We start from the raw sequence: 16,741 nt of genomic DNA on the forward strand, positions 1-16,741 counted from the left end.
GCTGATTGGAAGACAGTTGAATTCGTCATAATCCCCGTTCCCTCGACGTAATCTCAGGAATGACACTGTCTAGGTATTGCCAATTTAGGGGTATGCGTCTTTCTACTGATCACAAAACATAAGGTCAATAGATTAACTCCTTTAATAATTCCTTTAAAAAAATCTTGTTATTAAAAAATTGACCGGCTTCTCAGCAGTTAGGGGTATGTAATACCTTAAATCGACGAAATGTTGATCTTTCCATCCGAACCATTGGCTCTATATCCAAATACCCTTCATTCCCCGAGGGGGTCTCTAACTGATACGAAAAACTGTATTTGGACCAGCCCATGATTGTGAAACGCCTAGTCTGGTCGCGAGGAACGAAAGCACGAGCAGTCGAGATGACTTCCAAATCTCAAACAGCTCATTCTTGGCACCTTACAAAGTCTAAAATGCTTCTCACTCTACTCGGGGAAATAACTCCACACAGGAAAGAAAATTGAAGGTATTTCTACTCATTAGCGTCATAATCACCAAGCCACAATTAGATTTTGCTACATCTCAGGCGGTGGTATGTGGCACTTCAGTTCTAGACTTCGCAACCAGTCACTTAGTACATGTTTGCTGAATAGCTTGCATGCCTAGAGTTATGTGGTCTCTTACTCACTATTTGGATAGTAAACTCGTTTTTATTTGCCAATTAAAATGACTCAGACCAGACGCAGTCAAAACAAGTTTGTCGACCGAGTAACCTCTCTTCCTCCCGTTACTTTCCTCCTGCTTCTTCCCTGGCTCGTAAAACTACGATTTGACTTCAACTCAACTTCTTGCATCCTTCCCTTTTTATTCAACCTTATCAACTCAGTTCCTTGCTGATGAGCTCAATACGACCTCTCAACCCGTCCGTTAGTTCCTTGTTCCTTTTATATACAATGACCTCATCCTTGAGTTCGTTGCTCTTGCTTTGCGAAATAACTATTTTAATCAGTGAAGTGATCATTTTTAAACCGGAAAATTAAACGACAAGCATGAAACGTTTCTTGATGATGGTCCATTTATGTTGAAGCTAACAGCATAAACATATCTCACTAAGTACTGATACAGTAGGCTGCGAGCACAAATCCCAAGCTATTGGCGTTGCCGATTCGGCTTGCCGAATCTACGGTTAGCATCCAATCCATATTGTGATTTCACAAAGCAATGATTGGTTAAGTTATGCAGACATTGGGATGTAGTCAGACCGAAGGAATGTAATGTTAAGTAACGTTAACTTGTATTTTCTATGGATTCAACGACATCATTATAGAAAGAGAAGATGCATGCATTTGTAACGAGTCCTAACAGCTACAAATGTAACGAGTGAATCTCGTACAAGCATGCATGTGAAAGACATGGGGGAGACTACCGACCCTTACCCCTCTGTAGTTTAGTCGTCCTACCTTGCCAACCTGCGTGTCAAAACCCGCTGTCTGCTGCATGCACAAACCAGTCATTCATGCAAAATATAGTATGGGGAGAGGTTGAAGATGCCTACTTCATAGAGTTTCCTCATGCCCGCTGCACTGTCACCCAATTCATAGCTGCGCCTGATGAGTTGTCTCGACTTCGCGCTCAATTTGTTGTAGTTGATCTGGCCTCCAGCGGAGCTGCTGTAGTCTGTGACGTATCCACCAGACACATTCCTCTGCACCACCTTCGTACTACTGGCACTACTACTAACACTCGCCGCCGAATAACTCATGGTTGCTGTGTGTTTGCACCGTCGATGCTAATTCCAATAAAAGACCAGAGGGCTTCTGGCGATGCGTGTGGCTTCAAGGAGAGCTCCCGCTCGAATGCGATGTGATTCTGGAAGGATGCAGCTCAAGCGCGAGTGTGTCATAAGCTCCGGTTAGTCCAGCTTTATTGCACGGTCCCCGAGGAAGAACTGAGCTATGGATAAGGCAATGGCACCGGTAAAGTGAAGGGCCGTCAGCAGTGAAGACAGGTCCGCCTCGCTGGTGTCTCAACTCTAGGAGTACTGATCATTGATGAGATGTCAGCTACGCCTTTTAACATTCCGTGTCCCGTAGGCGAAGGGGATGTGTAACGATGGGCTGCATAGCCACCCCTGTTGAAGTCATCAACCAATGGTGATGAGCAGCGAGAGCATCGGCCAATCAGCGCTCAGCAGGCGAGCTGCCAGGTCGGGGCTTATTTGGCATTGGTATGCAGCGAAACTAGGAAGGCGCACCCCACTGTCTGGACGACGTGCATACCAAGAGGACGTAATTTGACCCGGTTCAACCGCCGTCCCTATAGCTATATGAGGTTCGGCTTGGCCTGTTGCATGTGCATACCAAGCAACTCAATTTGCATCACACAGTCTCAACGAGTACGTCGGCTGTGTGGGTACGAGGAACCACAGCCCTTCCTACCACTCGCCCGGTGTGGTTGTAAAATTGTTGACAATATACGTAGGAACCCGATAGCTGCTAAATTTTTGGGGTGGGAATTGATAGCTCCACTGTGACCCTACAGCAATTCTTGGCATTCCGAACCAAATGTGGATGGTCCATTCGTGTAATGTAATGTGACATCACACCCAGCCCATTCATCCGCCCCCAATAGATACCTCCATAATGATGTTCCCTGCATCCCTGGTATTACCATTCATTACGCCGGGCCATCCTCGCTACACTAACCATCACCTCAACGTCATAGTCATTGGCCGTATGTCCTTATTCCGTCCCTGCTATCACATCCTCCAGACATAACCATAAACATACCCTCTACCTCCCGCTGCTCTTCACCTCTCGGATCACTGTTATCATTCCTAGAATGTGGTAAACAACACGTTCATCACACCGTTCTATTTCTGTCTTCATTCTTCCCCTGTTGCCCCCCATTTTATAATATGCAAACCCCCCGTCTGCCTTCCTGTGGGTATCGTTTCCTCTCAAAATATTAGACATTCCAAAGGTATAGAGCTTCATTCTCCCTTTACTTACACCATGCTGGTAGTAGCTCCTCTGTGTTAACCCTGACTACATAATGGCATCTGTAGTAGATATATACAGACTGCTTTCAACGTAGCTGTACATGATCACCAGATAAACGTTTTTAGGAATCATAAAACAAACATTATCTTCTTTGGCCTAAACGATGTCTTGCACTTTGTGCGCATTACTGACGTACTCTGCATAACTTCATTTTTTTTTTTCTTTAGGAACGGGGCTAGCAATTTAACCCTTAAAAGTATCGAAAGGTAACCTGAGAGTTAAACATTTATCTCATTCTATATACTTGTTTCCTTTACGGAGGAAGGATGTGAATATTTGGGGATGCTGACATTCTCCGTTGCACACGGTACCATCGGTCATGAGGCGGGCGTTTATCAGCCATTACATCTCTGTTAGATGTGAACATAGTCGAATAGACGAGGCCCGAGTGGGGCACGATATTCAAAGCCCACACGCCGTCAAAAGGACCATTGACCCATCCACAACCATGATTAGTCTACAGGGACTCTCCCATGAACCAGCTGGACGGAGGTCTAGAATTCGGGGAATGTTTAAAGGGGAAGCCGGGATCTCTACCACCCAAGCAACATGGTCCCGTGCCCAAGAGACTTTCAAGGTGCCCTAATTACGAAAGAAACGTGTATGTATTGTCACTACATTCGGCTGTACAGGGGCTATATCTTTCGAGTCTCGTACCGTACTATGGCATTCGGGTCCTTAATATCACACAGCCATGCCATATGCCTTGACACGAATCCCACAAACATATGTCGTGGATGGCTGCAAACACGATGAGCGCGCAGACGACATCTCGGGAAGGTCGCAGCAGAAACCCGCGTAAGCGCTCACCAGACGGGAAGCGCTCTTCGTAAACTCTTTACGAATTCCATCACTCTGAACAATTTGGGGCCTATTTCGAGGAAGTCTGCACTGAATTCTGCAGATGAAACGACTTCCCTTGCGCTCAATCCATTCTCCTCTGGTCACCCCCACCCCCCGCCATTTACTCAACAGATTTTTCGATTCGCCCTCTATTCTACACACTAGATTTGTACTTAGATAAGCGACATGCTTAATTGTGATTACTTCCCCTGAAATGAAAGACTGGTTCGGTTATATCATTTATTTATTGTAAGTATATCACCTCTGTCTGAAGAGAAACGGTTTTAGAGCGTTTGAACTGGGAGGTAAATCATATTTTTCTTGTGTGCACAGAGACTCAGTAATTCCCAACTGCAGGCTTAATATGTTACGTTGTCTTAGCTTTCAAGTTTCGAAAACGATTTTCCAAAAGTACAATTTGGCATAACCATAACTCAGTATTGGTTGCCATTTACTGAGACAAAAAGCCATCTAATAAAGACATTATATAAGAGTGCATAGTATTTTATAGATGTGACTCAGTATGAGTAAGTTAAAAAAAAAAGTCATCAGATCTAATACATTGTCTTATCACGTAGTCATATTAATGGAATGTCTGGAACATGCACCAGCTGTTCAAGCCGCCCCGTTCCCATTCCTCACCCGACCCCAAACAAGCCGCAAGGGAAGGATTTCTTCCTAACAACTGGCAGTCTGAACCTACGTGCCCATGATGAGTTATAGGTACATTATCTTGGCCTCGAGACGCATGCCCTTCGCATGCGTGCAGACGGCACCATAGCCAAATAATTGAGAGTGGCACGCGAGGAATGCAGTGGTCCCCTGAATGCCCCACCCTTTTTCGCGGCGCCAATTGGCCGGTAATCAACTGCTCTAATTTCCATTAATGAGCGGCGAGGGATGGGTTGGCGGCTTGCCGTTACTCACCACACAACATCCCAGTGTGGCTATGATTTGGAGATAATTCAATCATACCATGCCAGATTATATTGCCTGATATACCACTAAAAAGTCAGTCAGGTCATTTGCCATTGCACGACGTAATTTAGGTGTCAAATCAGACTGGACTTCAGCTCTTTGTAAACACGCGCATCTACCATAAGTTCCTTGAGGGGGGTCCGTCCCCTTGGCAAATTACCCACCAGAAGCAGTCAATGGACTCAAGAATTTTGGATGAGATCCATTTGGATAACCCTCAATCCAAGTTTCCTCCCCCAAGGCCCTTTCTCTAGCCATTCATCTCAGAGCTGTTCCTACCCCGACTTCCGCTTTTTAGTGGGTGGTTCTATACCCGTCAATTCAGAATTCCCTCAACAGATTGTGTTGGCGGATGACCTTCCGGTGGAGATCGACATATTTAAACAATGAGAGTTGCACTCAGCCATAGGAATTACGTGTGTGTATGGGTGTGTGTATGGGGGGGGGGGGTGGAGGGGTTAGGACCATTATACGAAACAGATTCATGACCACTCGATAATTCATCAAGGGGGGGGGGATAAAACATTTGTGTTTCAAGCATGTTCGAAGCTAAAGAATGTTTAAAATATAGGGTTCATTTTCAGATACCAGTATCAAACGAAATGTTACCTTGATCAAATTATCTTGGCTTCCCATAACCCAATAGGAGACACAACACGTACACACACACACACACACACACACACATGCACATACCAGTTATAAGCACCTGATACACATTATAGTCTTCCCTTTTCCGTTCCCGCCTAAATGATCTTCTGAGGGCGCGTGTTAAGTGGAAACCTGCAATGTATCTAAAATGTTGAGCCGCGCTCACTCATTGATTCCGTTCGGAAAATGAGAACACGACATTTTCATCTTATATTAAGGTGATACCCAGGTGGAAATTCTTACGGCATTCTTTGCATAGTTTTCATTTGCCAATAGTTTCCGCAGACAAAATCTGCAGGCGTCGGGATGACAAGACTACGTAACACTCGTTTTATATAATTTAAGCATGTCGACTGAAATATACTTACAATCCGTTAAAAGCAAAATTGTCACGCGAAGTGAGTAGCAGATTTACTTATTTGGCGTTTCTCTCCAATTCCACTTCAAACAGATTTTCTTCTTTTTTTGACAGTTTACTGATGACTATTAACACAAGCGGCAGTATTGCCACATAAAAGATTCTGCGCTCATTACAGGCGCTGGATCGCGGTATTCAAATGGAGGTTTTAGTTTGTCACTTGAAATTATCCTGTCTCCGCCGAGACATAAGCTACGTTTAGATGGTGATCCTAAACTTCGAGGATAAGCTGTATGGGGCGCCAGGTGTTGCACGGTCGATTTTGTTACGAAATCGGTCATTTCGTAAATCGACCGTGCGACACTTGGCGCCCCATAGAGCATATCACCGTCTAAACATCAGAAATGTGATTTCCCTGGAGTGTTGACACATGTTTCACCTTACTTCTTTAAGAACCGTCTTGAAATAGAGGTTTCACAATGACGACAGTCAACTTCTCATGCAGAGCAGGGTGAATTGTAGAGATAGCAAAATGCCTGCGTTATCTTCGCACTGTTTGACAATTATCTGTTTACATTTCATTTGGATTTAAAGGCAAATGTTGAAATTTGGATGTATACGCCTTAAATTTGTAAGTCCTCTACATCGGTTCGTCGATTCCATGGACATACGAGATTATATGGCCTTATACGCCAATCATAAAAACCCTCCAATACCCACAATCCATCATACTGCATACTACATACAAATCGCTACACAATAGCATACACGCTATAAGTAACACATCAATTACCATAGCATATTATCAAACGACATAGCTGCTAATGGAAAATGTTCAAATGACAGTTGTTTTTATCAAAAGCTGTCCATTAGATTGGGTTTGATGATCAATCCTATACATTGTCAAATATCATAGGTTGAAATATTCGTCAGGACAGAAATAATTCTTCGTAACACTTTTTTTCCTTCGAATATTTATCTTGCTGCACCGACCGGAGAAAAACTGACGACAAATGTCAACATTAATGTTGTCGGTCCTTGAGAACTAATATAGCAATTACTTATATCTTGCAATAAGTAATATCAAACATTGGTATGAGATTATTCACCAGGATTGACCGATAGAATTTAAGCGTAACGACAAAAAAACAATATCAAACTATATCATAAAACGATTTCATGAACAACTTACTTCAATTAACACTGAAATTAAAGAATTTAGTAGCCATGTGTGGCAAGTACAAGAAAAAAAAGAAAATTATTTTTGTCTCTGAAATGCAGTGATTTCTTACGTGTTTGATTGCTAGCATTTAGTTGTCAAAATGTTATGAACCAACAATCATTCAACTCAGTTTTGACATCTTCGCAAAGTAACAATAGCTAAAAGTTAAAAGAAGAATAATTGACTGATGATTTATTTCAATGCCCCTGAAGTACTTGAAACCGATCAGACGATCAGAGCAATCAATATTTTTGAGATAGCAATCGCTTTATGCGTATTTGTAACACTAGTTCTGGATTAACAATACTTAATAAAAATTTAGGACCTGAAATGAGGGGGTAGAAATCGGGGTTTGTTTGTTTTTTTCAGTTTTTTTCAAATGGCAAAATTGACAAGTCTTGATATGTTTCGGAGTCAACTCCTCTCTGAAAACTAAAACACTACTTGGGCGTATCAGAGAAAATGACCTGCAGTAAAATATATGCCTGTTAGCTCTGAAGCAATTTGGAATGTATGGTGAAAGAATGTATGTGTCCATCAACTGCGCAAGTGACTGCGCACAATCTATTTTCTCGTAACTTTCCTTCCCCAACCCTTCGGAGTGCACTGACCTGCAGTTCCTTGATCTTGCGTTGGAGCTGAGCAACTAGACTCTGTTCGTCTTCAAGGCGGCTGTTGAGTTGGGAGAGGTCGTAGTCACGCCTTCGGGGTGTAAGAAACGAAAGAATGGTATAAATCATGGTGTGTTTCACAAATGTCTAGAAAAAAAGAGTAGTCTTCATCTGAAAGAAAAACAACAACATAAGAGTATCATACATGCAAATTGACTACTTGAGGCTAAAATTGCTTAATCCTCGTGGATAAGATTATCATGAAATAAATGTATAATTTACTCGCCAAAAGACTGAAATAGCGCTCATAGTATTACAGGTAAAGAGGTTACATGTCCATGTTACAAATGGTCCTAATTTTGGATGCCGTGCCGACGGATGGTTTTAGGTACACCTATGGAAATGGTTCTTCAAGGCAATGGCTGAAGGGCTTGTCCCCCAAAACAACAACAACAACAACAACGACAACAACAACAACAACGAAAACAAATAGATATAAACAAACTAGCAAGAAAGAGGAACACAAAATCCAGTCGAGTTACTGTATATCATCAATTTCTCAATTCCACTTACAAAACTGGGAGAGACACATTTCAAAAGTCATGATTGTACTGGAAGGGTTTGCGTTTGTGGTTCTATCCTCTGCACCATTAATGAACTTCCGTCTGGGACAAAAACTTTTCATTTATTCATTCATTTTGTTCGTTCGTTCATTCATTCATTTTTTTTTTTATTGACAAAAACATATTTCCTTTTTTTTTACAGAAATTGTTACATTACAATGTACAATAAATTGTACATACAAAGCTCTCTAAATGTAACTTAATGGGAACCAACGACATCAAGACATAATAGGTATTCATTGGCGAAGAAATTATAAAGGCGCTATAGATATCTAATGACTTGATAATGTTGATACACTGCGACCGAAGTTTGGTATTTGACACACTGTATAGTTTTCTAACACATATCATGTCATTATTTTTGCGCCTAGATTTTTTCCTTCTGTTTTAAAAGAAAAAGTCGTTGGAAAGCTTTCATATAGATCTACACAAAACACCACCAAACATTCCTAAACCGGCCAAGGTTCCTTTCATGAGGTAGAAGTCAATTGATAATGGTGTTAACATTGAGATGCCAATCGAATTTCAGACTCACTTCTTGATAGTCTCCTCCATGTCACGCTTGCTGCGCTCGAGTTCCTCGACGGTTTCCTGGGTCATCTTGAGGTCACCCTCCAACTTCCGCTTGACCTTCTCGACGTCGGCACGGACCTTCTTCTCGTGCTCGAGGTTGTCTTCCAGCTGCAGGGTTTTGAAATTAGGTACCAAAGTGTACGATTCTGAACGCCCGAGTACAAATTAAATGACCAAACATTTTATTTTAAAAGAAACTCATCACAACGGCTTTCAGAGAGACTACTGCTACGCGTTGTTTCGGGGCATGATACGAACTTCGACGAAAAAAGGGCACCAGGTACCGATTTCATGCAGCACTTATCACTCCATATAATTGGAGCGTGCCTTCAAGTTTCATATCTAATATTCTGTACCCCAGTATTGCTTTAAACATAATAGAAGAGCAATTTATTCGCTTGCTTTATGTGTGTGGCATTTAGGAATTTACACGCATCATATTCGATTTTTGACCTTCAAAACCCTATTGTCTAAGCTTTTGAATTAAGAGTTTTAATGATGGTTTTCCTCGAATGACTAAATTGATGGTGTACTTGATGTTGTAAGAAATATGGCGATCTTTTTAGGTATGTCTGTAAGTTTTTATTTTTCCTGTGGTTTCTCTTATAATTAAAGGACTCCCGTTGTAACGAAGTCCTCGGAGTACGGCAGTTTTCTTTCGTTATATCGAAAGTTTGCAAGAACCAAACACTAAAGTATGCAAAGATACAAAGATGATAATTCGGGGACCTGAATTTTTACTTTGTTGTAACGAAAATTATGCTACAACCGTGTTCGTTATAACACAGTACACTGTAAGAGTACTAGTAAACGACAAAATGGAATTTTGAACATGACAAGAGGAAAGGACGTGACCTCGGATACTGACCTCATCAACAGTGGCCTCCAGCTTGGCCTTGACCTTGGTCAGGTGATTGCACTTCTCCTCCTCCTGGGCGAGGTTGTCCAGAGTCTTCTGGTGCTCCTCGTCGAGGGCGGCCTTCTCCTTGGAGAGCTTGGCAATCACTTCGTCCTGGGCGGCAACGTCGTCATTCAGCTGACGGATGGTGGCGTCCTTCTGCTTCTTGTCCTCCTCAGCCTGGACGTATTGGGGTGGTAGAGAGCGAAGACAGGGGATGGTCGAAGAGGGGAAGAGAGGGTGGTGTATGGAGAGGGAGGGAAAACAAAAGATCCAGCCTACCGATTCTGCGAAATCTCGGTAACTCCGCACACGGTGTTAGTATGAACGGGGAAAAAGCGACGCCAAGATTGAAATCGTTTTAAGTTGTAACTGATTGCATGCATGGGCATGGGCATGGGCACAGTATTCTAAGTGATACTCACAGTTCTGGATATACCAAATCATGCAGATTTTAACGGACACCTATTATCATTTTTGGGCGTTATATCCCTTTCTGATAAACAGAATATAAGAACAAGAAATTAAGGTCTCGTTGTAGGTCATATTATTGAATTGGAAGAACGATGACATCATCCTTCTTTAACACAATAATGATTTCTTAATTGATTTTTCAAGTACGAACGCACATTGCTACAACCAGAGCCCGGAAAGCCGCGAAGTTTCATCAGAAGCTGTTATTTGCGTACACTTTTTTTTTTACCTGCCAACTTGATAAAATGACAACGGCAGATATTGTAAATCTTGCACTCGTCACTGGTTGTCCTCTGATTTTCATTTTCTATCTGTGCGACCTAATAATGTTCTTGTATTTGCAGTGTTATTTACTTCGCAGATTGGGCTCGAACCAATCTAATGGTTACCAACCTTAACGTGCATGCATGATTAAACTTTATGACCGTGTGACGAACGTGTATAAAAAATGGCTGAAAGGAAAACGTTGTTGTAAATTCCTCTCTGGAAAGGAAAGTTCTAATATAATTAAGCCATGCTTCCGAGGATATTCGCAATGAAAATATGAAGAAAATGTACAAACGTTAGAGAGAAAACCACACTACTGCACAGCAACTGTAACCCACACACTTCAAAAGTACACCAGTATATGGACAGTTCCAGTCCAGCGCCTCAGGTGCATGTCATGTCATGTGTAGGTTTCTTCAAATTTAGTTAGCTTTTCGTTGAATGAATTGAACTCAGTTCATTTTTATGTCTGGACCTAACCACTGATATTAAACTCCTCAAATGATAGATCCCATTGATCACTACAAATAATATTTTTGCCCATGCAAAAATTACTACGTGCAATGCCAAACGTAGTATTTTTAGTAAAATCTTGCATGATTTGCTATGAATAACCAATTTTGTGTAATGCTGTCTTGTTTTCTATTATATTAACGTCTTACAAATAGGGAAATGAATAAAAGCCTATTTACCCGTGTAAGGATTTAGAGTACTATAAAAAAAATGCCATAAAATGTCACAGAGAGAGATGCTTCAAGAAAAAAAGTTATCTTACGGCAATAAAAGCACAATAATAGAAGGGGAGTAGTACCTTTAAAACTAGGTGTAAGTTTATTCACATGTCATTGACCAAACAGGTTAGGCACATGTTGAAAAAAAATATAAAAAAAAAACACCAACGTTGCTATAGGACAACAAACGTCTGTCAAATTCACTTGAAATTTGGACACCTTGGTATTTACGCTGGGAAAATGAATCGATAAATCGATGTAAAAGCACAGGCATGCATCACTGCAAGACATTGGAATGATTTTTAGTTTTTCTTCGAATGAAAGGCGAACTACACACGCGAGGTATTGTTAATGAAGAATATGCAGGATACGAAAGGCTTCAGAACTATAGTTATCATTCGTATCTTTGGAATGAGATGATATTATTCACTGTTCATGCAAATGGCAAATCGCGAAGGTAAAGGAAAACGGCAAAGAAACCCAACATGACAATGATAAATGCACAGCAATAAAATGAGTAGGAGGCACTTGGAAAAGAAACTGGTCCAGTCATCACTAATGGCAGACGTCGTGCATTCATATGTAAAGTTTCTTATTTCGGCTGTACAAATTGTATGTCATACTAAAGGCACTCACAAAGCCAGATGGAGTGCAGGATAACATTCAAGTAGGCGTCAAATACTTATGATTGTAAGTCGATATTTTCTTGCACATTTGACAGAAAATTATTCTTTTTCTTTTGCAATTTGACGTTTTATCTGAAATTTCGATTTTCGAATATCAATCACTGACCGCGCAATTCTGTATGAGAATGCAACATGTTCGTAGACTGAAAATTGGGAGCTATATTCAGGATTGAAGAAAATACCAACAAGGTAACGTCGAAAATTTCGAATCATTATACCAATTGCGTATTTTTTTCTCATGGTGGAGGGGACTCTTATTGTCTTCTCCGATACTGTTTGGAGTAAGCTGTGATGTTAACGTTAACAAAATCCAGACTTTCAAGGAAAAGTAAGCTTAATACCAACTGCACGACGGGTTAGCCATTGCTGATGACAAACTGATGGTTGTAACCAGGGGGCCGATACTAGGAGGGTGTCGAGGAAAAGACTGCTCTGCAAATCGTTCCTGTATTTGATCTGCTTCTTTTCTCTTATTAGAAGTTTAAGTAATAATAAATGCCTACACAGGGGACAGATGATCAAAGAGTCTTCATGTGGTCAAGACCAACAATTCATTTGAGCGATTTTGGTGAAACTGACAGTTATGCCTTCATACTTCCGAATTTTATCACGCGTTAAGCAAGATTCTCATGGCATATCAAGTGATATGCGAACATTTTTTACAGTTAACGTATACGAGGGAATATTCATTTAATGCTTATGTACGTACCCGGCTGATTACAGATATTTTATATTTTTGCTTTGTTTTTTCTTATTTGTCGACGTGAGGCAAACGCCAAAATGGCTGCCGCCTGTGCCAACAACCCTTCTGCAGAGCATTGTTTCAACCACACACCCTCCCCTAGCCCTCGGCCCTCGGAGTTACTCACTGCAAGGGGGTTACTGGAGCCGTACCTTAGTGAGAGAGATCTCGAGATCCTCGATGTCGCGCTTGAGCTCGGCCGATTCCTGCTCGAGTTTCCTCTTGGCTGCCGAGATGTTGGCGGCGGAGTCCTCCTCGTCCTCGAGGCGCTCTTGCAGCTCCTAATAAATCATTGTCGGTGAACGAGAAGTGAGAAGAGTGGGAATCTTCATTTCAAAAGCAATGAATTTCAATTGCGTTTATCCTGGTTCTACAGAAAACCTTAAGTGTTACAATGTGGTTTTTGTTTTATGCAAAATACTTTATATTTTCTGCCAGAAATAAAAAGAAAACATTATGTTTTAGCCCAGTTTGTCATGTTTTACAGCAAGCGAAGATAGTAGGTGAAAATATGTCTGAAAAACTGAAGGCTTTGTATTTAATGTCAGCTGGAATTATATTCACATTATTTAGACTGTTTGTGGCTGCATGTAAAATCATATTATTTATTTCATGTATCTGGTACTATGGTGTGACATTATTTGTACCTGAAAGTTCATAAGTGAATAGCTTTGTTTCACTCCTTGTTGGATGGAAAATAAAATGAAATTGTATTGAGTTGAATTGAACTGAATTGAATTGAATTGAATTACATTAAATTGAGGTACTGTGTGTCTCATTAAAATGTCGACTGAGGGATGATAATGCTAATAATGATGATGGAGATGGTTACAACGCAATAGCAAAACGAAAAGATAAAGCCGATGGTTTTTAAATGTAAGTCATTTAGATTGCCTAAGCGTTTCCTTTCCCAACGAATTACAACAAGACACTGCGCAATCAACAGGCATTACTGTATCACAATTCTCAACAATACAGAATGTTCCCCACCCAAAACTAGACAATATGCTTGTGATTATTATAAAGATGTTCACATTTTACATCGATCAAAGCCGAAGTTCCCAGCCGAGGGAATTCCTTCTCAAACGCTATTTCTCTTTACGCAAGCCTAGCGTTCTATTCAATATTCAAATTTTCAAATTTTCAGTTTTTCGATTTAAATTATACTTTATTTCAATCCAACGAAAAGTAATACATAATACAATGTATACGTTAGACAATTCACGTTGTTTCAGAAGTATAAAGTCATAAAATATTATGCAAAATAGTGTACCGATAGTGATATGATGATGACACAATACATACTTTGCAATGGCGACAGATAGCGATAAAAATGTGTGATCTACTGAAAAGCGGAAACTTATGCAAGACCGGCATTATTCGAAAAACACTATTTGAAGGGTGATGTAAATACACTTCTTATGTCACACAATTTCACGTGTATCCAACTTATTGGAAATTTGGAGGCGGTAGAATTGAGGTGACGTTTAATCTCCTTTATATTGGAGGCGGCACGTTGGAGGCGGTAGAATTGAGGTTTCATTTTATCTTCTTTACGCACCTGCAGCTGGGATTGAAGGTCCGACTTGAGGGACATCATCTTGGTGAATTTCTCCTCGATCTCCGCGGAGGCATCTTGCTCCTACATGGTGATAGGGGAATAGCAAGGGACGTAAGAGGTATAACTGAAACATATAAATCCTAACTGTGTTCATACTTTATTTTCCATGCTCACTTACAGCAGCATACACATGTGATATCAACGATTATGTTAATGCAAGAAATTTAGTTTGTACTTAGCCACTCACATGCAGGTGAATAAGTCTTTTAAAGTATTTGTTGTTTTATTGTATTTGTTGTTTTTTTCCCCTTCAGACTATCTAGAAATCATGTATGATTTCAACGTTATATTATGAAGTTATCATAGTTCCACTGACATTAAGTTCACAGAGGCTCGCACAATCATACTATCGCCTTCATTATGACAGATTTTGCCAGAGACCTAATACGGCCAAACATGACTGTGAAATGGAAATCTTTTACCGCCATTTCACTTGCTCTTTGTAAAGATTTAAAACGTTGGATCGGATTGTGTTTGGGGCATGCTAACAGGTATCACTGACTATAAAATGGATGCCGTTACCCGTCCATACGGAGCTCAAATTGCATGAATTAGGAACCTTTCAGTTATCAGACCACGATGTTAGACAAATTTGCGGCTGCTGTGCACTGTCGGCGCCATGTTTTTAAAAGTGGTGGGGGTTATATTTCTGGTGCCACTTCCGGGTTCCATCAGTTTTCAAGCAAACAAAAAAAAAAGAAAGAAAGAAAGAAAAAGAAAAAAAAAGCGCCTTAAGTGCAACTGCAACTTTCTGAGTCTACTTTCGGGTTTCTTCAGCTGACAATCCTCCCCCCCCCCCCCAAAAAAAAAAAGAAAAAAAAAAAAGGAAAAAGGCCTTACCCGTCTTCCAACTTCAAGATTTCATAGATTAAAAAAAAAAAATCGCTCTGGTTCAACCTCACTTCCGGGGTAAAAAAAAAAAAAAAAAAAAAAAAAAAAAGAGGTGGGGGCCCAAAGTGGTTACACCCTGTGTATTCCAATATGTATCATACAAAAAGGAGGGCCCGAGCCTCCTCGGCTCCCCGGTTCCGCCGGCCCCGCTGTGAACTCACGGATTGGAGTTGCATGAGGAGGTCGCTCTTCTCCTTGATGAGGTCGGCATTCTTCTCTTCCATAGCCTTCCTCTCCGCTTCCTCCTTCTTGAGGTTGTCCTTGGCCTTCTGCAACAGCTCGTCCTTGGCCTTCATCTCATCCTCGGCACGGGCGACGTTCAGCAGAGGCTTCACCTGTTGCCATGGAAACAAAGGCAGGTAAAGTTCAAAGCCCTCTTCTATGCAGCAGCAGTAACTTGATTGCATGAACCATTATGAATGAAGAGCTATGAACATTATGATACTTTCGGAAATCATCATGTCTTGTGATAGGAGAGTTCAGTGGCCTAGTTAAATTACCGAGTACGATAAAACAGGAAAGAATCTGTGCCTTAAAAGTTCAATATCGTTATATGCTCTTTGCCACACTTTTTACATCTGGGTATATATGTACACCTTGATATCAGGTGCATTCACTCTGCTGTATATGCTTTTGTTGCCGTAGAATTGAAGTTAAAGAAATAAGTCATTTACTGGTTATCACTTCACGAATAAGAAATGACCTTATTGATCGCCGTAACCCGAAAGCGTAGTTTGCCATCATGTCACGTATTGCACTGCTAAACTTGACACTTCTTCCGTCAAACAGGGTACCTATTACTACTTAACATGCCTAACAATGACAGTGTCCGATCTTCTTTTGTATTATGTGTTGTACAATGTGTCCAGACTTCGGATAAGTATTAATTCTTTTCTTAGGTATGGCAAATGGCTTAACGTCTACATTTCAAGCTTATCGAACACAAGAGTTTAAAAGTACGCCCCGTAAGGGAGAAAAAAAAAATGTCTCAGGGGAAAAAAATCCCGGCCGAGTAATGTCTGGAGACGCATGTTCAATCCAACATAAGCTGCGTTCTGGATGTGACAACATACCGAACCAGGAAACCGCCAAACAAAAGTTACAGACACATCAGCGTTAGAGATGAATATAGTGGTTTACCTTGGTGTAGAGTCTCCACCATGGCCAGTTTCTCAGGATCAGGTACTTGCGGACGTTTCGCTGGATGACGGCCAGACCAATGCGCTGGTCGAGCATCTTCTTGAACTCGATACGGGCGAGGTAACCGCGGATCTGGGCCTGCAACATGGAGATGATCTCGGCGAGACGGTCGTCGCGCCACTCTTCAAGCTTACCCAGGACTCCGGCACGGAAGAAGATCTGGGTGGAAAAGATAAAAATGAATGAAGATAAACATAAGAGCGCCCTCTCCGTTGCCTGTGAAGTCGTTACACTCTTGGATTTTAAAGGGATCAAACAGTTTTGGTTGAGACCTAATTTCAGGTTTCTAACATTTTTTTATGAGATAATGAGAACCCTGTTATGAAATACAAAAGAGCATGTAATTCCA

General features: G+C 41.1%; 1 protein-coding gene across 3 annotated transcripts in view; it reads right to left on the reverse strand.

Annotated features, from left to right (window-relative positions):
• The window catches only part of LOC140231892 (myosin-16-like), a 77,198-nt gene that overhangs the window by 12,451 nt on the left and 48,006 nt on the right, over positions 1 to 16,741 (reverse strand). For all 3 annotated transcript variants that reach the window (XM_072312044.1, XM_072312043.1, XM_072312045.1), the window contains exons 20-26: positions 16,333 to 16,551; positions 15,354 to 15,527; positions 14,242 to 14,322; positions 12,833 to 12,961; positions 9,751 to 9,960; positions 8,845 to 8,990; positions 7,687 to 7,777 (exon numbers count right to left, since the gene is read on the reverse strand). In XM_072312044.1, the coding sequence (XP_072168145.1) occupies positions 7,687 to 7,777; positions 8,845 to 8,990; positions 9,751 to 9,960; positions 12,833 to 12,961; positions 14,242 to 14,322; positions 15,354 to 15,527; positions 16,333 to 16,551 (1,050 nt within the window). The remainder of the gene's footprint in view (positions 1 to 7,686; positions 7,778 to 8,844; positions 8,991 to 9,750; positions 9,961 to 12,832; positions 12,962 to 14,241; positions 14,323 to 15,353; positions 15,528 to 16,332; positions 16,552 to 16,741) is intronic.

This window comes from Diadema setosum, chromosome 8 (assembly GCF_964275005.1).
Source record: "Diadema setosum chromosome 8, eeDiaSeto1, whole genome shotgun sequence".
NCBI lineage: Eukaryota > Metazoa > Echinodermata > Echinoidea > Diadematoida > Diadematidae > Diadema > Diadema setosum.